Source organism: Anas platyrhynchos, chromosome 22 (genome assembly GCF_047663525.1).
Source record: "Anas platyrhynchos isolate ZD024472 breed Pekin duck chromosome 22, IASCAAS_PekinDuck_T2T, whole genome shotgun sequence".
In the NCBI taxonomy this organism is placed as follows: domain Eukaryota; kingdom Metazoa; phylum Chordata; class Aves; order Anseriformes; family Anatidae; genus Anas; species Anas platyrhynchos.
In genome coordinates this window covers 5,539,679-5,565,812 of record NC_092608.1, presented here as the reverse complement: position 1 = coordinate 5,565,812, position 26,134 = coordinate 5,539,679, and the positions used below count along the sequence as shown (strand labels likewise).

The following is a 26,134-nucleotide window of genomic DNA, read 5'->3' as shown; positions in this document are numbered from 1 at the left end:
TCTGACTACATAACAGTGTGACAAACTTAATACTTTTTCAAGCACTTCGATATCATCAACCTTAACAAATGAAAAAAAAGGTAACATTGCATTCTCAGTTTCCAATTTAACACGGGCTCTTCCTGTACTGATTGCAGAATGGTATTACTAGAGTTTCACCTTGAAGATTGCTGTCTCACCAAGGTGTTGAGGAATGCTCCCGTACAAAAGATGCAGTTTTTAGCAGGGCTTTCTTGCAAACACCTCATCTGAACAAGAGCTGAACTTGCCTCGCTTAAGAAATGATAACATATTGTTTGTACTGCCATTTTTTTGGGAAAGCCTCTTTCAGGGAGAAAGCAAACCACTGGCTCCTGCTCAACATTAACCTGCTAGTTGTGCATGAAGGACTATGTGAAAAAAACTACGGTGGCCCTGTGCATTTTCTCTTCATACCCTCCTTCATATACTTTTCAGTCAGTACAACTGGTGTTGCAACAGGAATGGCAAAGAACTGCTAGAACAAACTTCACTACGTGATAAACCTCCTCAGAAAGTTTGTTTTGATCTTTAAAGTTAAGAGTTGCAAGAATAATTCAAATCAACTGGCTGGTGTTCACAAAACTGATAAAGAGCGTTCCACATGTTAACAGCAACATTAGGTGAAAAAATTATCTATAAAAATACCAACCCCATGCTAAATGAGGTGACATCAAGGCAATAAATAGCTCCATCTGTATGAAAGAGTTTGTATAACAACCCAGAAGACATCTCTGAACACAAAAGTAACTAACTCCATGGATAAAGTACTGAAAAAAAGTGGGTTGGATTTTTTTTTAAAGGATCAGTTTTACATATTTTTCTCAGATCACTTTATAAATCTGCTGCACATTAGAAATCGGACACATATGTATTTTTTCCAAGTAAAGAAAGTTGAAAGTTTACATTTTTAATAGCAATGTGACTATTTCTGAATGGCAGCAGTATATATTACATGCAGTGTGAGAGGGTTAAACAGGACAGCCTCAACTCTTTATAAACTTTTGCCCTCTGGATATGTACTCATTGGCTGCTGTACAAGACTTGAGCTGTATTACACGCCTTAACGATATGGTTCAACTGTCGGTCAGGCTCGGGGCCTGGCAATAGGCCAGACCGCAATCAATGGGACACAAACCTCCCCCTTTCAGATCATCACGAAGGCTCATATTATCTCCTTTTTGTCGTGCTGGTTAAATTTATGGAGCAGAACCCCGAAGCTGCATTCCTTGGCTTGGGCCGGCCCACGCGGGCCTCCCTTTGTTTGGTACTGTAAGCGAGGCGTGCTTTGGAGGATTGCAGGGTTGTTAGTTCAGGCACTGACTGTTTGCTCATGACTGAAATGAAAAGAGTTCAGTGGAAGGGCAAAAGGACAGCACAAGTGTAAAACCCTATCCCAGCAGGCCCTGGGCTCCCATATACAGACTCTGGACTAGTACTGAACATAAAACCTCACTATTAATGACAAAGGAAAAAAAGGCTGTCTAGTAGCAGGTAAACAGGCTAACAGTATGTTAGCACATACCTTGTCGCAAGGTCACTTGCTTTCAAGTAAGCCTGTAATTACCACGTAACTATGAACCTAAACTAATCTGGCTTAAAATACTGCCTAGGAACAGTATGAATTTTACAGCCATGCTGCATCTTCAATTTTAAAATAAAACCTGTCAGTGCAAGCAGCACTACCTGTCCATTGGCAGTTTCTAATATTTCTATCATTCTAAACTTACCCCTGAGAACCTGCTGACATGGTATTTGTGCTTGGTAGGAATTAGTAGGAAGTAATTCTTATAGCACACAATACTACTGGAAGTGCAGATGTAGAGAAGACTTTCACTTTGTACATAACAGGTATTTCCTACGTCTTCATGTTTGGTCTTGGAGTTTGAAAAGTCTACATTTGAATATACTCTCCCCTCAAATCTTTATTACTGTGGTAATTAAAGGACACTTGATACAGGACATGAAATGAAGGATGTAAAGAAACCTTTAAAGTGATGCAAGGCAAAATCATTTGGAGTGAAAGTGAATGGAAGGACAGCCTGAAAGACAGTATTCCAAATATATCCAACAGGAACAAAAACATACGTGGAAAACCACAATGACTCTTACTGATTATGGGTATAATAAAAGCTATCCATGTACTGAAAATATCTGTGCTTACCTTCAGCAGTACCAGACCAGTAAAACTTATTCCCAGAAAGCTGCCCTGGACGTGCTGTACCAGACTTCACCCTTCTGGCACAACCAGCAGGTATTTCAGGACACGAGGTCATAAAGCCACTGCGTTGGCGAGCAGTTCGTGCCATTTGTGCTTTAGTAAATAAACAAATGCTATATTCCTATTGCATTAACACCAGTTTCATCTTTTCTACTATTTTTATGAACTGAAAATACTCATAACATGTCCAAAAGACATTATAAAAACCCACAGAATGTGCATTAAATGTTTTCAATTCTGGGGATCGAGTCCGACTGGGTTAATGCAGTCTGATGATTTGTCCTGATGCATTCCAAGAGACGCGTCTGTTTTGAATAAAGTTTTTGTCCATTTCTGGTGCATATATGGCTTTTAACATCCCACCTAATTCTAAGCAAGTAGATCTGTGAATGGAAATTGTGAGTACTTTATTGCCTGGTCTTTGTAGACTTTTTAGCTTGTTCTGCTGATACTAACACATTAATTTTTTTTTTTTCAAAGCCTCTCCATTTCCATTTGAGGAGGTACTTTTGCACAGATTTGCATCCTTGCAGACTAGTTAAGTCTACAGCTCTGCATAATAGTTTAAAATCAATAACTATTGCCTAGAACACACTGAAACAGTGGTATCATTTAGCAGAGGGCTTTCTGAATAAGGCAGGATCTAAAAAAACACAGGAATGCCAGAAAATAGGAAACATACAACACAGTTAAGTGTTCCTTTTACTTTTTGGTGTTGTTCAAAAGCATCTGCTGAAACATAATATAATTGGGCAAAATATGGAGGCTGTAGAAATATAAGTATTTCTAAGGAAGTAATTTTTTGTCCCTGTCTACATGAATTCCTTTCAGTGTATATCTTTGCATGCAATTAGTTTAAAATCCTGTGGAAATTTAGTTAATAGCTAGATACTATGAAGCGGACACACACTATAGGAATTTCATTTTGTAGACTGAATCCAGTCCTCTTAACTGCCACTTAAAGCGTAAGTGGTAGAATAAATCTGTGGTAAATCCAGCAAGGGATTTATCAGCTCTTTTCAGAAGAAGGTTTGTAAAATTGCTTACATTTCTGATGGACTACACCAGGCCTACACGACAGTACCTGAGATATAACCTAAACTGGTAAACATACTTTACTGTTGTAAAAGTCTGCCTGTCCCGAAGAGAAGGGTAAAAGGACATCGCGTACCCATGATGTTGATTTTTAGCTGTCTCTTTTTCCTACCAGACTGGTTTAATACAATATAATGCTTTTTGCTCGCGAACGCGTACATTTTCAAAACCAGTTATTGTACTCAGTGCAGTGAAGCTTAATCAGGTTCCTGTTCTGATCCCAGCCACAGGAACGGTCTTTTGGTTAAGGCAAAAGCTATGTGCTCCACTCAGTGCCAGACTGTTCCACCAACGATGGACACATACTTGCCCCTAGCTGTAACTTACAAGGTGCTAGCCAATCTTTTGGCTTTGTGGGGACTATCACGGTAAGAACTTTGTATTCATTTATCTTTTGGAACTGTGTGTTGGTAACCATGAACAGACATCTGAAAAGCAAAACACAATTTCACATTTTATGCTCTGTTATCTACCCAGCACTATTCACTTTGTTGTTTTCTACTTTCATTCATGTGTTCTCCCCTCGCAACATTCCTTTCCCGTGTTTCTGTCCCTTTCTGTCCCTTAGCCAACAGCACGTATGCAGTCAGGGTATCTTTCTGTCCTTAAATGTCAAGTCAAACACTGACATTTTAGTGGAAAAATATTTCTTACTTAAAAAAAAAGAGACACTGGTCTTAAGAATTACAGTTCTGGCACCCATAAAGTCTTCCTTTTTAATGTTAACAGAAGTGTTACCGGTGGTGAAGCCAGTGACCGCACAGTTTTCTTTAAAGCAATCTTTCACTCAGTTTTAAGAGTAGGAATACATTCTGTCATGGCAGAGCAGAAGGCTTTAAACAGAAGGAAGTTACACAATTCATAAGTAAAGGTTAGCACTCCCTACTGGAATGTAAAGCATCTAGAACTCTGCAAATACATAGGGTACACAAAAATCAGAAGTGAAATGCAAATAGGAGGTCTAGTGAACAGCCTCAGCAATTGTAACCTCCAGTCTGAAGAAGTGTCATTTTAAAAATAGGTAAGATGTTTGCTTTCAAGTTTACCTACCTCAGGTCACGCCCTGCTGCTCATTCTAGCTTGCAGGCTCCAGAGGCTAATCATGTGTAACAGATGCTGAATGTGAGACCTGTACAATTAAACACTGCCTAACACAAGCCCGTAATTGCTTTCCCCAATGCCCCCAAAACCTCCTATTACTAAAAACATTCATATACAGCAGATGTGAAAGTGACCACATCTGTCCAATATTAATGAAGCGTTAGGTAGCTGCCATGCATCCAAACACTGGTTTTGCTCTCCCACTCCTTCAGAATAGTTAAATTGGGTCAAGTTCAAAAAAGGGGACAGAGACAACTGCCTGTAAAGACAACTGATTTCACAACTATTCCAAATGCATTTTACATGATACCTAGTAACAAATATATCTAACAATAACCTCCTCAAAATACTATTCAGAAGTAAAGGTATTTGCAGCAGTGCATAAAGAGGCATTATTGTTTGGTTTTACAGCTGGTACCAATTTACATCCATTCATCCCAGTAAAAAGGAAAGGGAGAAGGATACGTTCATGCAGAGTTTGGATTCTCTGCATCATCTGAGCTTCTTTTGGGTGCTAAACAGCTAACAATGCTTTCGGGAAATGAACCGTGTATTGTTCTGGAAATTAACTGCCACTTTTATATATGCAGTTCTAGAATTATAAACCCTACAATACAATAAGATTAAGCAACCTGCATGTTTTAAAGGTTTCCCCTTCTTTTACTATACCCCATGGATTAAAAAAAACCCGCATGCATCAGGGCTATTTTCTTCAGCCATGCATAGCAAATTCTGCTTTACTGTGCAGAACACGGGCTGTGCTCCCAAGTAATTATTCCTCAGCAATTTGTCCTAGAGGAGAAAGGCAGCCCAGTCTGTCAGTCCTGAAGGAGGGAGCAAAGAAACAGAGGGGAAAAAAAAAAAAACCCTGGCCACCCACCAGTCCAGTAACAGCCAGTGCATTTCTCACATACAGAAATTCCTGGGTTTCTCTCTACTACCCTTCCTTCCTGGACTCAGAACAAAAAGGCAAAAGAAGGTGTTTGTCACTCTGCAAATTATACTTTTCTTTCTTGAAAAACAAGCTTTAGTATCCAAAGATTGATTTCTTAGTCACTGTATCAGATGTAGAGATAAAGAAGCAAAGTGAAATAGGGCACTCCATCCCCACTTCACATGGCTTTAGATACTCCAGAAACAGGAGGAACCGAGATGCCCCAATCGCTTGAAATCCTTCAACAGAGCTTTACAGGGAAATAGGTGGAGTGAATATCCAAGGCAGTCTTGACAGGATTCCACTTACAGGCAAACACAATTGTTATTTCAGACTTCTCTGACAGAAATTCCCATTAGACACATTCGTTACTCACAACAGTACGAACTCTTTGAACCAGGCAGAAAGGAATACAGGGCTGTTTTGTGCTCATTCTTAAGGGTAGTCTGATTCAAAAGTGAAGTAACTTTAGGTGCTTAGATGCTGGGTTAGTGTCTTTTTCTAATTAATAAACTAATAGAGCTGAGAAGTGCATTTTCAAGCAAAAAAAAAAAAAAATCAAATTCTGAAGTTCTGAGATAAAAGTATCCATACTGAACAAGTGTGGGGCTCCAGTCTGAGGAACTACTTCCACCACAAGAAAATCTACAGTCATTCACACGACAAGAGTAGACATGTGAAGAACTGAACAGGATCTCCAACAGAACAACAGAAAGTTACCAATGATAAATTTAAAACCTAACAATAGAAGTGAGCAGGTGAGCCTGGTAACAGAAAATAAGCAATTAAACAGAAGTGTCTACAGATGCGAAATGTGGGGGCGCAAAACCAGAATTGCTTAACTTCAAGGATCTAGTAAAAGCAGCGTATAAAATTGTATTTGCAGAGGACAAACTAAAAGGTGTTTAAAACTCCAGTGAGGACAGTGAAGTACTAAAGAAGCTGAAGAGGTCAGAAATATGGCAGGAAATGAAATGGATTCAACCTACAAAACTGCAACCCAGTTCATCTAGGGAAAAATAATCCAGAATGCAAATATTAAATGACAAGGAGATATTCGCAAAGCAGTTAAACAAAACAAAAAAACTCTTGGGGGAAAACAGCAAGCAGAAAACTGGACATCAATTTGCAACGTGATATGGCAGTAAAACCAGCCAACACTGTTTTGGATGACTTGCAGAGTACAGCTTGTCACTGAGCGGTGATATGACAGTCTTTTTTCACACAATACTGATGGGAACTTACAGACTGGGGAGATTTCAAAGTAGCTCAACGACAGCGATGGAAGGATCTGGACAGACTAACTAAAATTTAAAACTATAAAAAATGTTCAACAACAACTAAAGATGGACAGTAGAGCTAACATGGAGGAAAAGGCAAATGGCTACAGTGATTTCACATGGTGCCACAGGAGAAAAAGGGACAAACTTGCTCAAATAAATTAACAAACTCACCCCCCAAAACAAAACAAGAACAGATCATTTGAGAACACAGTTCATAATAAAGGCCTATTATCCCGCTGGGAAAAAAAATGGAAAGAGGATATGAAGGAAATCACAGTGCTGGTGTTATTTACAGATCAGACTGATAAATCAGCTCAACTGTACTGTATGAACCATTTCCAGATTTACACAACACAATGCATGCTAGCTGGTAGGTGTAATATCTCTAACTTGTACAAAGTTTTTGCGAAGGGCTTCCCAGGAGAATGTCTACTTCACTGCAGTCCGTACCCATGCACGACTGACAGTATGGTAAAGACTCAAAGTCAGATCTAGAACAAGTACAAGGCAGGGAAGGAACCTGGGATACATACAGAGGTGTTAATTCTCAAGCAATATTTACCTTCAGAAATTGAGAACCCTGAGAATATCCTCTTTGCAGTATATTAGCTGGGATGACCTTCCATACGATTACTTAAATATTTTGTACTTCCTCTTTGCAGGGTTACTGGTATTCTTTGGCTCTTGAGTCTACTGCTTTTGTTCTTACAGCCAGAGACACAGCTAACAGTGAGATGGACACATGAAGGAGAAAAGTAAATAAAGCCCTACTGCTGGCATTCTGCTGTTGCACTTTGCAACCTCATTGCACATTTCTGAGTGATAGTGTGAGAGGTGGTGAACAATGAATAACCAGAGAGGGCTTCTTCTTTCCAGGTTAAGCATAGTTAAAAGAATCAAATATTTATAGAAGAACTTTCTAGGACCATTAACAACTTGCAAATCTCAAACTATTCTTAACAAATGCAGTCAAGTACACTAAGAGAATTGATGAGAAATTAGTAGGTCATGAAGTAATCTCCTTCTTGTGTACTGAGGACAACACAAACCCTCACATCAGTTCAAAATTAACTAAGACATCTCAAGACTTCTGACCTAGCAGAAGTCTGAGAGAAAGCCATGATGGCAGTTTTGTGCACTACTTGGTAAGTTAGGTACATGTCTAAATATATATTCTCTTAAGATATGCTGCATTAGGAGTTAAAATATGTTTCTAGGAGAAAGCTTTCCAGGCATATCTATAGACAAAACAGCTTTCCTGTTTTGAACTGGTCTTTAAGACTTTTGGCAGTATATGACAAATATGGAAATAATCAGAACTCTTGCATGTGATACTGCAGTACTTGGAACACATAAAACTCACTCAGAAAAGGTATCAAATCACAGACATTAACTTTTAATAAATTAGATGTATACTGCATTGTCAGCAATTGTTTTCTTTTATCCTCTGCATTAAAATTTAAAGCTATTAAGACAGCTTTATTCATAAATTACAAACATAATACATTATATAATAATAACTTTTAAGATTAGACTTGAGAAAGTCCAGCCTAAAGTCAGATTTTAAAATATTTTCTTGCACTTTAAACACATCACATTTTAAACTACTGCAATAAGCTATAAAGCCATCGTCTGTGTCTCAGCTGTACAAGTTTGGCTCCATGTTCTGTACACAGGGTTCACAGGGCTGTTGCTAGCTGCATGAATCCCAGTACAAATCAATACATTTGAAGCCAAAAGAGACTGATGTGCATGTAGCGTGGTCACTGAGTAACACAAGCTACAGAGTCTCCTTCAGTGTTCTACTAAAATTCAGTGACTTTGCTGGGACCTGCCTTTCAGAAGAACCTACGGCCTCAATTCAAATTCCCCATCTCCTGGAAAACTGTTCCAATAATTCAGTAATTAAAGTCAAGCAGCATAATTTCAGGGCTTTTGTTTGTTTTGTGGCTTTGTAGTTGTTTAAATTCAACCATATGATTATGAATATCGCAAGGGCCTTTAATTTATGGTGATGTACCATGCCATTTAAATGCAACTGTATTTGACTGTTTCACAAAACTTTTTTTGCATGAATACCTGAAACTTGCACATAATCTGTCAGTCAAGATAAGGTTAAGATAGTTCTCACCATGCTTATTATTATTCCTACTGTGTTCAATTCTTCAAAACTACACTTGAGATGAGTTACTGACATAAACTTATTTTCATCAGTTATCTGTTTTTATGTACTTAGTTTGGAAGAGTCTACATGGCCCAGCATACATAAAACAGAAAATTAACAGGAGCCAGCAACTTGGGTTTGGAACACGATGCTATTTTGATTCCAAACCACACATATTTGTATGGTTAACAAATGCAGCAGGGGGATATTGGTACACAGAAGTCCAAAAACGTACAAATCCTTTGTTGTTCTTTTTTATACCTCCGAAAAAACAATTTGGTTGCTTCATTATATATAAAAAAAATTTACCAAAGAAAACATGGGTGCAAGATTGCTTATAGCTTATGTACCGTCCACCCCCATTATCTATATATTCCCAACCACATTTATCTAAAAAAAAAAAAAAAAAGTTTTGATCAGATTTTGTTCACTGAAGTGTGGTAAGTGGCAACGTTTTTTGTTTTTTGTTTTTTTTTTTCTTGTAGCAGGCTGATAAGTAAGACACTTTCACAGTGTATGTAAATGAATGTCATTCACAGTGCTGGTCTACCAGGGTAGTATTGCAGAATTCCGTGGAAGCTACAACATGGTTCAGCTCATCTGCCCTAATCTCATAACTGACAGTTAACAAGTTAAAGGGAAATACGCCACACAGGCAAGTACAAGCTGGAGATAAGGTTAGCTGGGGGTCCTCCCTTTCCTGTTCCCTGTCTGGTTTATCAGCTGTTGATAACATCACTGCTACTGCTACATAAAGGCTGGGATCAGAGAAATATTTCAAAACATGAATTTTAAGTATATGTGCATCCCGATACAAACGGTAATAACAACACAGCTCAATTGGTGAGACAAGTAACAGTATAGCCAGGTGTGTTTCTCCCCACCTTTTAATAAATAAATAAATCTGCACACTTAAAACATTAGGAAACACACAAACAAAACAGTGTTTTCTCAGGGATGCGCTTATAGTTCCCATGTAATTTTATGTATACATATTTACTCACCAAATTGTAATCCTCGACCTCTTGGCTTTACAAAATTGAGCTAAGTACCGAATACATGAGACATACACGTAAACACTGCCGTTTTCACAACAAAGTATACCTAGGTTCATTCTGTGAAATTTCCTGTATCTCAGTCACACTTCATCAAGCTTATTGTTCCTTACTGAAACACTGATGGTAGGCACCTCAGGATTCTAAGTGTGGCATCATAAAACACAGGAAATGGAAAAGCCAAATGGGAAGGCAAACTAACCCAACGTTTCACAAACATTTTTCTCTAAGCTTTCCGACAATAAAATCTATTTAGGATTTTCTTTCACTTCAGCATGCAGGATCTTGCATGCATACAACAGAAGGACTTCTTGGCATAGTATTATCATCTAAAGTAAACTCTTGGCCACAAAGAATAGAGAGTCTTCTCTCAGAGCAGGCTTTTAAAACTTTGCCCTTTTCCTCTTCCACACTCACAGTCAGTGCCAATATTCATTTACATTAAAGATAATCATTATTTTGTCAAGACCACATTATGCTATTTACTGAATGCAGGAAGGAGGCCAGTGCACCTGTCCAGATGTGCTGACTCCTACATCCACCCACATACATTCAGGTAAACAAATGAGCATGTGCAAATAAGGGCATATAGCCACACTTTTGGTAAAAAAGAAAAATTGTACAAAGTGAAAATTAGAATTTTTATCTAATGCGGCAGTTTAGGAATTCCTATTTTATGTTGCAGCTCTTCTGTGCAAATTTCACTAATACAAGAGCACCAACAGACACCATAGAAAAAAGTTGCCAAGGAAAAAGCAAGTTGATTAAAATGGGCCACATCACTAATAGCACACAGTGTATTTGATTTGATTTGAAAACCATTGTTCCTTTGGGTAAAGGAAGATACCAGATTTGAAATTGCAGCAGGTATTATAAGATGCATTTTTACAATATTATTGACTGAAAACAGAAACAGCTTACTGACCTGGGGCCACTTAGGGTGGCGGTGTCCCTCACTGCCTGTGCAGTTTCTGATGCGAAATCCAGAGCTCCAGCCACGGGTTTGGTTACTGTGCCAACCAGGCCTTTCCCAAGGCCTGATATGAAACCACTGACACCGCCTTCAGTTTTCACACCTTCAACTGTTGAAGTTATTACACTTGTCAATCCTCCAATGATACCTAGCGAAGACAAGGACAGCAAAGTAGGCCAGAAGTATCGCCTCTCAAAAGGACACAGTTTTGTTCTAGCTGATGATGTCTGCCTAAGATTTACTGTTAAGCTTGATAAAAATGTGCTGTGCATTACGTGTAATACAAAAACTTTTAGAACTAATTAGCTAATAATTTTATACTTTATACATTAAAATATATTTTTAAACCCATGCAGTATATACATGCATGCATACAGACATTACGAACAAATTACATGGATAATATCCCACAGAAAGATTTAACCCATTAAATGTATATCATGTTACATTTCTATACTATTTTATTCCCCATCTGTATTTACAGAGTCCTCATCTATTTCTGAGGTGGTTACCCAAAGTGTGACAAAACTCACTTAACCACAAAAGCTTATACAATTTGAGGCAGAAAATGTAAAACTGCACTTGTACACTGGAAAAAGTCGACTACATTAAACTGGAATTACATGATTTTAACTGAGATGCTGCCGAAAGACATTTCTGTGAACTTTTCTGCCACTAAGAATTTAAGTGCTCAGAAGAAGTCAAGAACCTACAGAGACTTCAAAAGACTTGGAACAGCTCATATTAACTGAGAATGTGCTTTATGGATGGATACCATATCTTCATGATTAAAATCTCAAGTTTTTGATGAACTGGCTTAAGACACACAAAAATGCTCACACCATCTGGCTCTTTAGCTTTCAAGCGGCCAGGTGCTCTTTCAAGCACTATAATTTAAGTACAGACCAGGCTGCGTCTTGCAAACTTGAGAACTGCATAGCACCAAGTATTTAAAACACTTCTCTTGAACAACTGTAGATTATGGTTAATTCCTCCACTTCAACAGATAAGATTTGGGGTAGGGGGATGGGCAGCATATAAGAATTCTACAGAACTGAAATCAAAACAGTCCTATTAATTATTGGATGACACAATTAGATGCTTTTAATTGACTTCTCAGCAGTCTGAAATATTTCATTTTCCTCAATTTACACTAATATTGCTTACACCAGAGTTTACAACACACCAGTATGAGAGAGACCTCTCATGATCCACTCAAATACCTGCATGGTCTCTATGAGAAAACACCAGTGTAAAGACTTTAGCTTAGCGTAGAAAAGATTGCCATTTTAGTAAAAGCAAGACTATCTTTATACAGGCTGCAACAATTGCACTCAAAGAATGACATTTAAACAAACTGAGTCAAGATGATGCAAAATATAAATATTTGATTTAAACTTGGCTTGTATTGATTTAACTCTCTTCAACAGATAAATCATGAGCTAAATTGATGTGAGATTCTGGCCAAATTATGACTAGTCCACTGCCTTTTACACAAATTTATTACTCTAGTTCTTAACAGACTTAGAAGAAAAAAAATTAAAAAAATCATCAAACTGGTGAAATGTTACTTTAAACTTCTTGGGCTGCAACTAATCACCCAAGATTAATACAAACTGTAGTGTACTCTTCTATCTGCTCATTACTTTAAGAGTGAAACAAGTTAAAATTACAGTTAAGGCTTACCATGTGCAAGTCCTTGGATTCCAGCTACAAGATGCTCTCCGCTGGTTGCAGCGTGGTATCGAATGTATTCTCGTTCGGTTTGGTGTCTGTTATCCATTGTTTTACCCAAACCATCTGACAAGGTCCCAGCAAACTGTAAGAGAACAACCTTTTCTGTTATTTAATGAAAAAAAAAAAGTTGTTTCCCTTATGCATATTTACTGAAGAAAATCCTGTATTTTAGTTGTGAAATATGTATTCATACTTTTTTTTTTTTTTTAAACACATGCACAGTTACTCAAGCTTTTTTTTTTTTTCCTCAAATGAAGAAAGTTCTGAAAAAGTCCATTAACCTGTGCTTTCTATTAATGCAACTTAAATCCTGAGGAGATGGTCAAAACCGTAATAGGTGCTCAACTGTGGTGGTCAAGCCAAAAGAAATGAAACCTGTGAAAGATGTACTGAAAGAAGTTCTAGTGACCCAACTGTAACCTTTCAGAAAACTCAGAAGAATGTTTAGATACAAAGCTTTTCTTCTGCAAAGATATGTGAAAAGCTTCGAGGCAAATATTCCTGACATGAGATTGAAACATTTGCAAGAGTTGCTTAAATTCTTCTTAGTAACACAATGTTGAAATGGCTGGCTCTGTTTTGAAAAGAGTCGGACCACGCTCATTGCAGCATGTGGGCTGATCTAGTGCAGGATGGTGAAACCGTGAAGTGTCCACAGGTACAAGGAACTGCGGAACAAAAATCTTAAGGGAACCTTAAATTCGTGTCTGGCACAGCTTTACTCTTTGCACTTAACAGGATGGGGGGAGACTTGAGATATACATAAAAGAACGTATACAAGTCCAAACAGGACTTATTCCAAGAACTCTGACCATCCCGAGTATCAGTCAATGAAAAAGTTCCAAATAAAGTGATCGATTGTGATCTGTTGACCTTTAGGTTTGATGTAATCAGATACAAAACAGAAGCTTACGGGGGAAGGGAGGCTCCAAAAAAGGGGAGACAAAAAAGAATCTTATAACTTTACCTCATATTCAGGGTATTATTATGGCAAGGAGTTCCTAGCAGGCATTTTCCTATAATAATCTCCAATCAGTAGCCTGTACACCTGTACAGTCTCCTTTGCATCCATATAATTTATATTAAAGAACAAACAAACAAACACATGATTAAGGTATGCAACTAAAGTCTACTAAAACCTTGTATGAAACTCTGATACACTAGAGATGAGAAAAGAAATAGACGAAGAGCTAATTCATGTGCTCAGTGCAACGCCCTCTTTCTATCAGCATTTTCAAGGCTGGGTTCCTTTTCACCACTGACAAGATTTCCTAGCTTTAAATACTTCTGTCCAGCTCAAAGACAAACCAGTGCAACAGCTCCAATTATCTAAACAAGCAGGTTTTAACAACATGAATAAAAATTAAGTCCCATGACCCTTCTTGATCATATGGACACTAAGCAGAGCATAGTGATCACTGACTGAATTACTTCTGACCTCCATGTGAACTTAATGTAGACATGATTTTTTTTTTAATTAGCCTAGAAGTACAAACCAACCTGATGTAAGGATTAGAGGAGTTGCTATAAAAATTAAAATGCTCAACAGGCCTTTAAATATCAAATCTCATAAAGGAACCTGTCAAGTCCTGCAAGTTATCTTTTAGGGAAACATTTTGAGAGCTACATTAGTTCATAATTAGATAAGCAGCAAGCAGGAATAAACCAAGATATTAATACTGATCAAACTGGAAAGCTTTCTTTACACCTTTTGGTATGTTTTTTGTCCTAAATTAACCAGCTCCACTACACCAGCTTTTCTGCTAAAGTACAATCTATTTTTTGTTATATTTTTCCTTCCTCGGTGAAGCAGAATTTGACACCTAATACTCAATAACAATTCAGTTTTTTCATGCACAGAAAGAATTTTAATGTAATAATGATTTATCTGCTTAGGAAGGAGGAGAAGAAGAAAAATATATGCACACAGGTTAAAATCATAGTCTCTATTAAGTGTAAAAGCAAAAAAAAAAACAACCAACTGGACATTTCACAGGTTATGTTAAGGTCTGCTGAGCAAGTGAGCAACTTGCCATTTTCTGCTGTCAAGTTTAGGCCTATTTACAATAAAGATTCACACTTAATAGTAGTATTGGCATTATCCTAGCTCATGATCTGGACAAGAGCTGTCTCAAGTCACCCAATATACGTAATACCACAAGTGAAATAACTGCTGGATATCAGAAACTTTTAACCATCTTTTTCCTTTCACCTCAGATATATTTTCCCTGTTTCTGAGCCTTTTTCAACAACATGACTGTACCTATCTATAAAAAGGGAAAAAAAAATCCTAACATAGAGTAAAATACACCCTTGTGCCCAGTCTATGCAGACTAAAATTGCTGTATTATGAAAACATCATTCAGCAGTAGCAAGTTATTTCTGGTTCAGGAACCTGAGTAAGCGCTAGAAATTAAAGCAGTTTAAGTCTGTTTTCAACACCAACTTGTAAGGGAGACTTGAAAAAGTTAATGCACAAAACCAATTTTGCCTTTCCTCCCTGCTCTCCCCTGGCCCAGAGACCTTGCTTTTAGATGCCTCCTTTAGGAAGTGCAATATTAGACGTTAAGACTTATGGAAGAGCAGTGAAGGTGGCTTATTGAGTCGTTAACCCAATCATGTGGAAAATAGTCTCCAGATAAACAAGGGTGACAACAAAGGTGTTATCCACCCTTGTCTTCCTTAGCCTTTGTTAATAAGGTGTGACGTGATAACTTCAAAGGCTAGTTAAGAACCATGTAAATGCCAACAGAACTAAATACAGCCCGTTATGGAACAAACATAAAACTGAACAAGGGACTTCTAAAACCTATCCCCCTTCTTCCTCCATGTTCACGTGTCCTTTGCCTACTTGCTTACCAAAAAAGAACTTAGCAACTTGGTATTTATCTCGAGTTCTTCCCCATTTTACAAATCCTTTCCCTGCTACTGAATGAAGCAAGCTGACAGGTCAGGTACAGGTAAGAAGGCAGGTACTTTACTTGTCTACCTAGCATCTCCGACTGAAGCTAAGTACTGCTTTTCCAGGCTACTGAAGTCCAGACAAACTAAAGTTCTGTCATTTCAGGTACTAAAAATATTTCAGCTTATCACTAATAAGCATTACCTAATGCTTTCTTTGCCTTAGCCATTCTGCCTTTATAGTCCCAAGTAAACTTATGATTACTCATCAGTTCTTATTTCACGTTTACATAGCGTAACCCATCAATATCAATATCTACCACGATCTGCTAAAGCAGTTGAAATAATATACAGAACACTGATTTACTCATGATTTATTTTTGTTAGAGGCCCAATAGTAAAGGAAGATATGCCACAAAAACTTTTACAACTGACCACGTATCCCTTGCTGTTTCAAGCAACAGGGGAAACAAATAAATAAATAGTACCATACACAATGTTTGGGAGCCAAGGCTGACGCCAAATAGTAAGACTTACGGGGCACAAGAAGAATTCAAACCAAATGAAAACTGAGTTAATTCTAGACTTTGTACTGCATGTTCCCTCTAAGCCAGATGCATGAGGCACACAGCATGGAAATCAGTTTTAAGTAATCTCTTAAAGTCTTTTTAAGCTCTTGGCACCGCCTTGTTCTCTAAGGACATCCCAAAAGGATAAATACACAATTATGACTTTAGTCCAAACATTCCATTGTAATTCTAGCATCAGAGAATTGTACTTTTACAAATATTATTGACTGAGAGAAGTAGAACATTCCAAGGAATTTTAAGGAAGAAAGTGATTAAATTAAATAAAATATAAGTCAGTTATAACTTCTGTGCAAACCTCATAATAAACTGCATTTAGAAATCACAGGGTTTACTCGCTTTTTAGCCTCGCTCTGCAGAATTTCTTTTTAAAAAGTTCTTTAAAAAAGTTTGTGCAACTCTAGCCCCAGACACCACACACTGGTGATGCTCATACTTTTACCTCAGTAATGTTACCTGGTTCTCAGAGAACAAAGCACCAATGTAAGCATGTTACTTTAGCAATGTAGATAAGAGTATTTCAAATGTATTTAAAGTTGGAAAGTCTAACGCAAACTGTGAATTATGTCATCTTCTTTTCTCACACACACTCCTGCATTTTCCAAAACAGGAAAATCCCTAGTCATGATGACTAAAAGTCATTCCACAGTTTCAGCAGTAACTCCCCTAAATATACCCAAGTGTCTACGTGAAAGAGAAGAGCTGCCTATTGCAGGAAACAAAGGCTGCGTAAGTAATTAACTGATAGGGAAAGAACAGCGATAAACAGATTTCTGAACAAGAGTTCTGTTAAATACATTCTTCCTTACGTCCCTAATTTCGGAACTGCATTTTCCTCCCCCCTTCTACCCTGACATTTACTTTCTGATGTACTTCCAACAGAAGCAAGAGGCATCGCAGTACAGACTGAAAGGAATAATACAGTAAATATTAGCTGGGAAATACTGAACACTCCCCGAAGTACATATTGTTAAACTGATCTAGTACAAAATGTTTTACTTTTTTTTTTTTTTTTGAGACTCATAAGCTTTTTTTTTTTTTTAGCATGTAATGATAATTTGTTTCTTTAGATAACATTTAAATATGATAAAACATCCACACATTTTATGTATGTTTAACAGTTATCTTACATTAAAGATATCTATAACTTCCATAGTAAACTCAAAGAAATTGGTATCATTAGAATGTAGAGGCTACTTGCTTTGGAGTTTCATTTAAAAACAAACAAAAAGAACACATCCGCATCTTCCCTGCTGAATAGAAGTTTTGGCAGTACTGTTCAGCCGAGTGATTAAATACAATGGACTACCTCTAAGCATTTAATGCCCATCTAAATTTAATCCCCTGTGGTTATTTGTCTTCTGGCAGTATCATTCAAAATTATTTTTATTTCCTACTTCTCTCAAACCTGTTATATGTATCTTAGAGGTAGAAAGATTTTACACTGACTTGACAGTAAAATACAATGATTCAAAACTATGCATTTCTCTCAGTGCATGGAGGCAAAAATCTCAGTATACAAGCTACAAGCTAAGCAGACATGTACATGCTGCTGGGATTTGGTATGGTAAAGAAACCCTGCTTCAGAACAGTCAGCCATCCTCAAATCTTGATGTTATTCTTTAGGAAGTGTAAAAATGCAGTATTTGTAGATACACACAATAACTAGGTACAATGGGACAGATAAAGGTGTCTAGGAAATTCTTACATCCAAGTTCCCTTCCTTCTATCGTGATGTCTCAAGACTAATACTAGTACTTAATACGTTTCTGTGACTTACTGTGAAAATAACTTTCAGAGCAGCTTCTTTACTTGTGCATTGTTAATAAGTGGAAGATGCAAACACTACATATTTCATTTTACAAACATCAGTAGGTAGAAAGACAACACAGCTCCCTCCTCTTACCTCTCTCTCCTTGGTCAGCTGTACATTGTTCTGGGACTCATAAACAAAATGCTTTGGGTATTTGAAAGCATAGCAAGCATTTAGGTCTCAGATTTAAAACTCCTATCTGAAGCTGCTCCACAAAATATATTTACCATGGCTTCTGTCAGTTTCCTAAGAAAATGATTACCCAGCTATTCAGTCAGAAAGCTTTGTGATTTCAGGCAAATTTATATGTTATATGCTTTTTACACTTTTCTTTGCACATTCCTCCATGCCAGGTGAATTGTTAAACGCTACCCTAAGCACAAAGGATGGTTTAGGCCGAGCCCAAGACACATTTATAACCAGGTCAAATCACGCAGAGAGAAATGTGTAATGGAACTATGAACAAAACTGATGCAGCCCTAATTTAGAAAATACCAAACCAGCAAAACGCTATAATCAGCTTCTCATTTTAAGAGATACATAAACTTTGACCCTCTCTAAATTACTGACAACTAAGAGGAGGCAACGGCTTTTCCCACCGACCAAGCATGTGCTGCTTGAGATCCCGTGCAGCAATCTCCACCCCTGTTTCTGTCATATAAGCGAAGGAAAGGAGCTTTAATTAGCTCACATCCCATCGTTAACTGAGCGTCCTAATGCATCCTGACAACGGCATGTTGGCCGGGTGATCTGGAAGCCCCCTGACGCGCTGCCTGCGGCCGCCTGATTAGCCGGGTGTCCCGGGGGAGCCCCGCTGGCTCTGTCCCCCAGCTGCCTGATGAGCCGGGGAGCTGCCCTCGGGGACCTCCTGGGAGGCTGCACCAGCAGGTGCCCGTTGGCAATAGTTTTGTGTTACAGGCTTGAATGAGTGATCCCTGCAGGAACTGCCGGCTGTTTTCACATACACAGAAGGCAGTCAAAAGTCCACAGCATGAACTTGGAATGACCCCAATTGCAGAGTCACTGGCGGGTTCATCTGGAGGACAACTGCGCTTTATTAAACAACTAATACTCTTAACAGATAATTCCCCCCTCTCTCCCCCCCCCAACTTTAACTCTTGCAAAGCTTTAAGGTCTTCCTGTTTGTTTATTTTTTGGGAATGGCATTACTCGCTCTCTTCCACCCCCTCAAAAAAACAAAACAGAACAAAACACACCTCTACATACTGAAAGCTGGCAAAAAAAAAAAAAAAAAAAAAAAAAAAAAGAAGAGATGATCTAGTCAAGTTCCTTGAGTTAATACCTAACAACAATGTATTTGTGCTCTGGCAGATTGTTTTTAACCATCACCCTCACCAACCCCCTTGCATACAACAACTCTGCTATTTCCAATGCTCACGTTGCAGCGCGCTTCCTTCCAGCAACACACCGGACTTGCCAGTCCCATTTTCTGCACTGTCACCTATGACCGCACTTGGGACGCACAAGGAGCTTCTATTATAAAACCTCAGCAGCTTTCAGTGTTCGATTTTTGGAGGAAACCTGCAAGCCTCTTTTGGCCTGCCATTGTTTGTGCAGTGTAAATAGCTTACAGTTCCTTGAAGGATGACTCACTCAGATCTGTAGAACTGATGGCAATCGTCTTATCTATTGTTACAGCTCCAGAAGATAACCTTGGCCACATCCCCTGGATGTAAAAATATTGTCTTCTCTCCTTGGTGATACACATCTAAGGAATTTCAAGTTTAAAATTGTCCTGTTTAACATATTATACACAACTTTGTATGTGCTCCCTCTTAAAATATACAGTAGGGTGGTGTACTTAGCCTTGTGTCAAGGCTGGAGTGACAAATTTCAAACCCACACCCCATTTTTTCTCTTTCAGTTTCTAATTGTGATATATGGGATATATGTGATTGTTTTCATGACATGCTTATCATTTAAAAAACGTAGGCAAAGACCAAATTTCATTTTATCGTTAATGATAACTGTTCATTTCTAATTTTATAGGTTGTGCTTTTAGCAGCACTCTGCATACTACATTTTCAATTCTCCTTTGTTCACCTAATTCCCCAGAGGGGCAGCAAAACAAGAACACTGTACTTTATTTTGAAGAAAATCAGCAGGTAACATCCTTCAAAGTAAAGCTCTAGACAGGTGTAAAAAGAAAGCTTCAAGTTTTAATAAATTGTCAAGATGGTCACTTGTAGATTTCTGCATAGAGCTAAAACATCTCATTGCTTGCACCTGTCAGGATCCTCATTGTCTACTGAGGAATTTCTCTTGGAAAGGCTAATTCAAAGCCTCCACCAGTGTGTCAGCTGGATTCTGAATAGGCACATTTAGGACATCAAATCCAGATCAAAATGTTTATTCCCACAGAATACATATTTTTGGTTTGATTTTACACCAATGCCCTTTCTCCAGACAAAGATACACTGTAGTCAAAGCAAGTTCACAAACACTTTGCATAAAAAGCTTTGTAAATGCTGAATTTAACCCAGACTCTGAAGGGACCTTATGATCAGGATGCTAGCCATACACATTTTATCCCATGGTAGGAATGAAAGACAGGAAGAACAATATAATCCTTCAAAGTTCCCAGACGTGATCCTCTGTATTTCACTTCTTACCCCAAAAATCTCCTTAAAACATACTGATACCAGGTATTTTGCACATGAGAGGTGACACTTTCCATGGCTTTTGATTGTCATTAATTGGCCATAAATCTTACCGCCTTTTAAAATGGTTAAAAATGGGTAAAATTGCATTATCTATTGTGTTCCCCCTAGCACTGAAAATTTCTACCTGAAAATTTCAATTACTTTTCATCACGGTTTCTCATAATCTTCATGTTTTCATACTGTTTTTCACTGCTCAGCACTTGATCTTGCACATGTGCTGCTAGTCTTAGAATGAAATGCAAACTCAACTGAAGATGATCTGCAGTGCCACCTGGATGCATTACCTGAACAAGCTGAAACCAGCCCCTAGGCAATATTGGGGAAGATATGAGGAGAAAAATCTTAATCAAAAACGAATCATGACAAAAAAAGACAGCAAAGACAGACAGGGAGGCAGTCAGAAAACATAGGTAAAACTACTTTTAACCTGAACCATATAAATCACTTCTAGGAATACAGAAACCTTGAGGTTTTTTTTTGTTTGTTTGTTTGTTTTTTTTCTTGAGAAATAAAATTCTGTCACTATCTTACCTACAAGCAAGACAATGCTTGGCTTTGGTTGGGTGAACATAAAGCCTACAGCCTTCCTATCCCTGGCAACTAGATTGCAATCTCTCCTTTAACTCAAGGAAAGGGACATATAAACTAGCTCCTGTCTGTTCAAAACCAACAAAAAGCTTATTTCAAGTGACCTATTTGGAATGTGAAGAATGGGAATACTGCAAAGTCAGAACAAGGTGGAGCAAAACAAAAGCACTGAAATACTGAGAAAGTTCTACGCTATTTTTCTGTGCATAAAAAATGTCAATAAGTTATTTTTTTGGGGGGAAGGGATCATTTCCATCCAATATTTGTACCATAGAAACCAAGCCTAGCTGCAGAGCCGTAACAACTACATTACTATGTGCTCATAACTCACCAAAGATAACAGAATTCCTAATACGGGTCGAACGGATCAGACATATAAAATATAGTATTGAGAAGCTGATTTATTTTTCAAACCTTTTACAACCGGGAATTTTCTTATGTCAGCGCAACACCTATTTGCCAGCAATAGGTTCAGCCACGCTTAATTTTCCATTCAGAGTATATAAGCTATGGAACATTTTTCTTCAGACAGTAACTCAGTGCTCAATATTCAATTCTAATTGAAACACCTCTGAAACAGGAATAACTTAGGATTTAGAGCTATCATGCCTAAAGGGGGAAATAAAGGGCGAATGCCAAGAATTCAAGACATTTCTACGCATATGGCAACTATAGAAATCTTCATTCAGAGGGAATGAAATTCCCTCAGGTGTCTATATTTAGGATCAAAGAACTTTTTAAAATACAGAACTTTGAGTCTCCAAGGGATAAAAACTACAAAACTCTCCATAGTGAACTTTATTTAACCTAAGGTTTTGTGCCAACTTAAATATGCTGCAGCTATCCACTTGAAAGAAGGCATTACCCACTGCATGTTCTGAAATGCATGGAAAAGCCATTACAGGAATAATCAACAGAACTATAAAATAGAAAAGCAATAAAATGACAAAACCAGATACAACTCAAATAGCTTACTTTTCAATTCAGTCGTGCAGTGTTAGATTTAACGTGATGATTACAGTCTTTAAGTTTATTTATCTATCTATCCATTCACACCTTAAATCTAACTCATCTTAAACTCTTGTGTAGACTTTTGTTTAAGACACTTGAAAGTCAGGCACACAAAACAACCAAAAATGATTTTTTTTCCAGCCATCAATTTATACGCAGAACAGAGGCTTATCTAGTTTTGACTACTTCAGTTACCAGCTCTGCAGAATAAGGTGCAATAGATGAGGACCTCTAGGATACTTAATAGTGCTTTCCCTACAGAAAGCAACAAGGGAGCAAGATGAAAATCTATTTTTTCAGTTACGTTTTTCTTGAGTAACTGGAATTATACACCCCTCTCCTCCATTTTGTTCTTTACCAAAACTTAACAAGTGTAAGGCATATATGTGGTTGAGCAGAAAGTCAAGTTCTACAACATACCACGGACATAGCATGTCACAAAGTGTACCTGAAATGTCAACTTCGTATCATATGGAGACTCTTGGTTTAGGCATCTAAATCTGCTAGAAAACTAAGTGCAGTGCAAAACATACAAACAAATTAATCCTTGTTATTTGAGACTTCTTTATGATAATCTTCAGTGTAGCAGAGTATTTGGAAGAGTAATCCATGAGCTCCCATAATGTGCTGTTAAGCCTTCCTAAGGGATAGAATTCACTTGTTCTGAGAGGACAGATATATAATTGATATAAAAGGATTTTTAAAAGGCAACTGTGTGAGACTCGCACCTCAGACATTTTGGATATATCAAGGAGAAAAAATAATACCTGGGAAGACAGATAAATAGTCCATGGGGTGATTTTCAAAGGTATAAACGGGAAGCAGACATTCGGCTCCTGTTGAATTTTGAGAGGAGTTCAGCATCCAACTGCCCTTCTGCCTTTGAAAGTCTTCCTTCACAAAACCCTTGGTTACAAATGACTCCAAAGTTCAAAGAATGACCTTGCCCTTGTGGGAAATGTAGGAAGGCTCGTGCCTTTTAAAGAAAGATTTATGAGTCTGTTGCTACAGATGTGATTGCAATGAGGAAACAACACTTTATAGAAAGGAAACTCTAAAGAAACATACTCTATTGGGTGGAGTGGATGGGCCACAAGAGACTAGAACTACGAGTAGAAAGTATGGACAAAAGCACTCGTTTGTGCAGATGGATACTGCATTCCAGAAGCTCAGTAAGTATGCTACCCGACTGCTTGGATGAACCTGTATTTGCAGTGCTGATACTAAGAAAACAGCATGATGCTTTAGCACCTCTTAACTACGCATTTAAAATGTTCTGTAGTGAATCTCAAAAAGAGATTAAGGCAGGATTAAGACAGGAATATCAGCAACATGTTATTTCATTATAAATCTTTGCAAAGGTCCTAATGGGCTAATCTGGGAATAAAACAATTGTATTGCAGAATGTATATGCCATCTTGCCTCATAGTTCAACTGTCTGGGTTAGATGTGCTCACAGTGATGCACTTGGTGATGGACTGAGGATCTCCATGGCAATTTAACTAGGTCTGATAATATTAGTTCTGAGTTATCTGTAGTTATGTAAATTCTACATCTCACCTTTCTCATCTTCTGAATTACCTTTTCTCACTACTACAGGGAAAAAGGTAGATTTTCATGTATACAAAGAAATAGAATAGGCTGTGAAAGGGTGAACCAACATTAACGCACTTACCAGTCTGGAAAAGGAAAATAATAGGAAAGAATTTTCACTTTCCCGTAACATATCTGTCAGTAAATACATACTTCACGAAGAAACTCACATATAGTCCTACCAAGTTGTTATCCTAACTTGGAAATAAAGTGGTAAACATTAAGTGAAAAGTGAAACTGGCATATATCTTAAAGTTACCACATTTCACAGCTCTAGAATGCTTTAAAGTTTTGGTTCCAAGTTAAATTCACGTACTGGAGGAGTAGCTTCATTACTATGAACAGGCTTTATTTATACCCCGGAATACAATCAAATTTCATCCATTCAATGTTTACTCTTGACTATTCTCATCATTCTTTGGGTAATGGGAGAAAGAAAAATTCTGTCTTACTAGTTACCTACATGCTGTATTTTTTTAGGTGAAAGCACGAGGATAATTTTGGAAGGATGTTTTACTTCTTTTCCCCCAATTTCTTGAATATAAGCTTATAAACTGCATTAAAATATTTTCACATATTTACAATGTTATCAGGAAAACTAGACTGCACAAACAAAAAGACACACACACACCCTCAAATGCACCAGGGTGACACTGAGAACTTTTTTCTATTTTTCAGTTATTACTAAATCATTTCATCATCTCCTATTCTGCATCATCACCAATGTCTCTTTTTTCCATTATTCAGACTACAGAACACCTCTGGAAAACATTCAGTTTTCTGTGAGTAACTGCCGTATATTGTGTGACAGCCATTTCTGAGAAAGGCAGATTTTGACTGTTGTTGTTTCACTTGGCTGTATCAACCACTATATGCTTAAATGCCACCTGCTTGCAAATATACAAACTCAAAATTAACTAGACAGTGTTATATTGCTAAATGATCCTGCTGTTACAGACAGTACTTTTAATCCTTACTGACCAAATTCAGTTTAGGTCATCTTTGCCACATCTCCCTCCTGATACCATAATTCTCCATGCACATAAACCTCCTACATTTAGGAACTAGAGCACCATGTAAACTACTTCTAATAACAAGCCCTCATGAAAAGAAAACACTATTACTACCCACAATCATAAAGTTCACTTACAGTATGTGTTGACAAATCACGTAATTGATGAGAAATATCTCAAGATTTTTTTCCTTTAAAGCCAACATACATTCATTCAGTATCAAGCACAATATAGACTATGATCTAAACCACTTTCTATTTTTGGCTGCTGTGTTTAGATCATACCTCTCTTAGGCAGCAAAGACCATTATTTTCAACTAAGAGCCCTGATATAATAGTGTTCTCTCAATCATTATTGAAGGACGAAAGAATGTCCACCATGCACAGATTCTGCAATTAACCTAAATATAAATGCATAGCAATCTAAGAATCCTTTAGTTTGTTGCTATATTGCATAGAGAAAACAAAATTAACTCAAGTGTTTGCATAACAATTCATATTTGTGTCAGCTTAATCAGTTTCCCAAAATAAATTAACAACTTGTGTTATACTAAATAAACCTTTAAATGCTCAAATTCATGTAGAGCTCTGGTTTCAATGAGATGATGCCACACTTGAACCACAGAACTAAAACACTGCTCACAACTGCATTCAATCTGAATGTATGTACATGAATACTAAGGCATTGAGTTGTTTCACCACCTCCTGCAGGTTTATCAGCATCCCTGAAGTATATGTATAAGCATTTAAAATAAATAAATCTACATTTCAAATGCTATTTTTACCAAACAAACAGGAAAAGCATTCTATTTAAAGATGGTAAATAATTATTTTCTATTTCCTATTTTAACTTACTGTTTTAGTAAACTTTAACATCATAATTATTACCTTTGCAGCTGAATTTGATACTCCATGTGTGACATTTCTGATGAGACCACCAACATTGCCATATTTTAGAAGTCCAGCAACACCTTCTGAAACATCACTCAGTAGACCCATCGGGTTGCCAAGGAAATCCACAGAACCTAGAATCCTTGCTGCCTGACTGATCAGCTCCTGTAAAATCAATAGAAAGGTTGAAATACCACCTCCGGATCACGTTAACACCAGCAAGATTGATTAAAAATGAAGAGATACTATAAAACAATACATGAGCACCAGTACAATCAACAGTTTCATCTTAAAGTGCAGTGAATTTTAGAAATGTGTGATGCTATCTCGCTATAATAAAAAAAAAAAAAAAGAGGGGGGGGGTATACAGTAAATACCTGATCATCAAGGAAGAATTTCATCCCCATCCTCACTACAGAACTCAATCAAGAGAAATTTAGCCTTTCCTCTAATAAAATCTGTATGACACTTAC

The 26,134-nt window shown here is 37.5% G+C and overlaps 1 protein-coding gene and 2 long non-coding RNA genes across 10 annotated transcripts in view; 2 read left to right on the top strand and 1 right to left on the bottom strand.

Moving 5' to 3' along the window:
• Positions 1 to 8,249, top strand: part of LOC106017649 (uncharacterized) — a 33,345-nt gene extending 25,096 nt beyond the window's left edge. For all 4 annotated transcript variants that reach the window (XR_011804680.1, XR_011804678.1, XR_011804677.1 and 1 more), the window contains 2 exons: positions 3,559 to 3,702; positions 6,256 to 8,249. This is a non-coding gene — a long non-coding RNA (uncharacterized lncRNA). The remainder of the gene's footprint in view (positions 1 to 3,558; positions 3,703 to 6,255) is intronic.
• VPS13D (vacuolar protein sorting 13 homolog D) overlaps positions 1 to 26,134 on the bottom strand; it is a 104,779-nt gene that overhangs the window by 12,874 nt on the left and 65,771 nt on the right. For all 4 annotated transcript variants that reach the window (XM_072026949.1, XM_072026950.1, XM_038166774.2 and 1 more), the window contains 3 exons: positions 25,659 to 25,826; positions 12,531 to 12,663; positions 10,797 to 10,992 (listed from right to left, as the gene is read on the bottom strand). In XM_072026949.1, coding sequence (XP_071883050.1) covers positions 10,797 to 10,992; positions 12,531 to 12,663; positions 25,659 to 25,826 — 497 coding nt within the window. The remainder of the gene's footprint in view (positions 1 to 10,796; positions 10,993 to 12,530; positions 12,664 to 25,658; positions 25,827 to 26,134) is intronic.
• Positions 16,805 to 26,133, top strand: LOC139999289 (uncharacterized). Of its 2 annotated transcripts, none has more exons than XR_011804686.1 (2): positions 16,805 to 20,008; positions 25,667 to 26,133. It is a non-coding gene; the product is annotated as an uncharacterized lncRNA (long non-coding RNA). The 2 variants fall into 2 exon arrangements; XR_011804685.1 differs by lacking the exon at positions 16,805 to 20,008 and adding an exon at positions 20,015 to 23,337.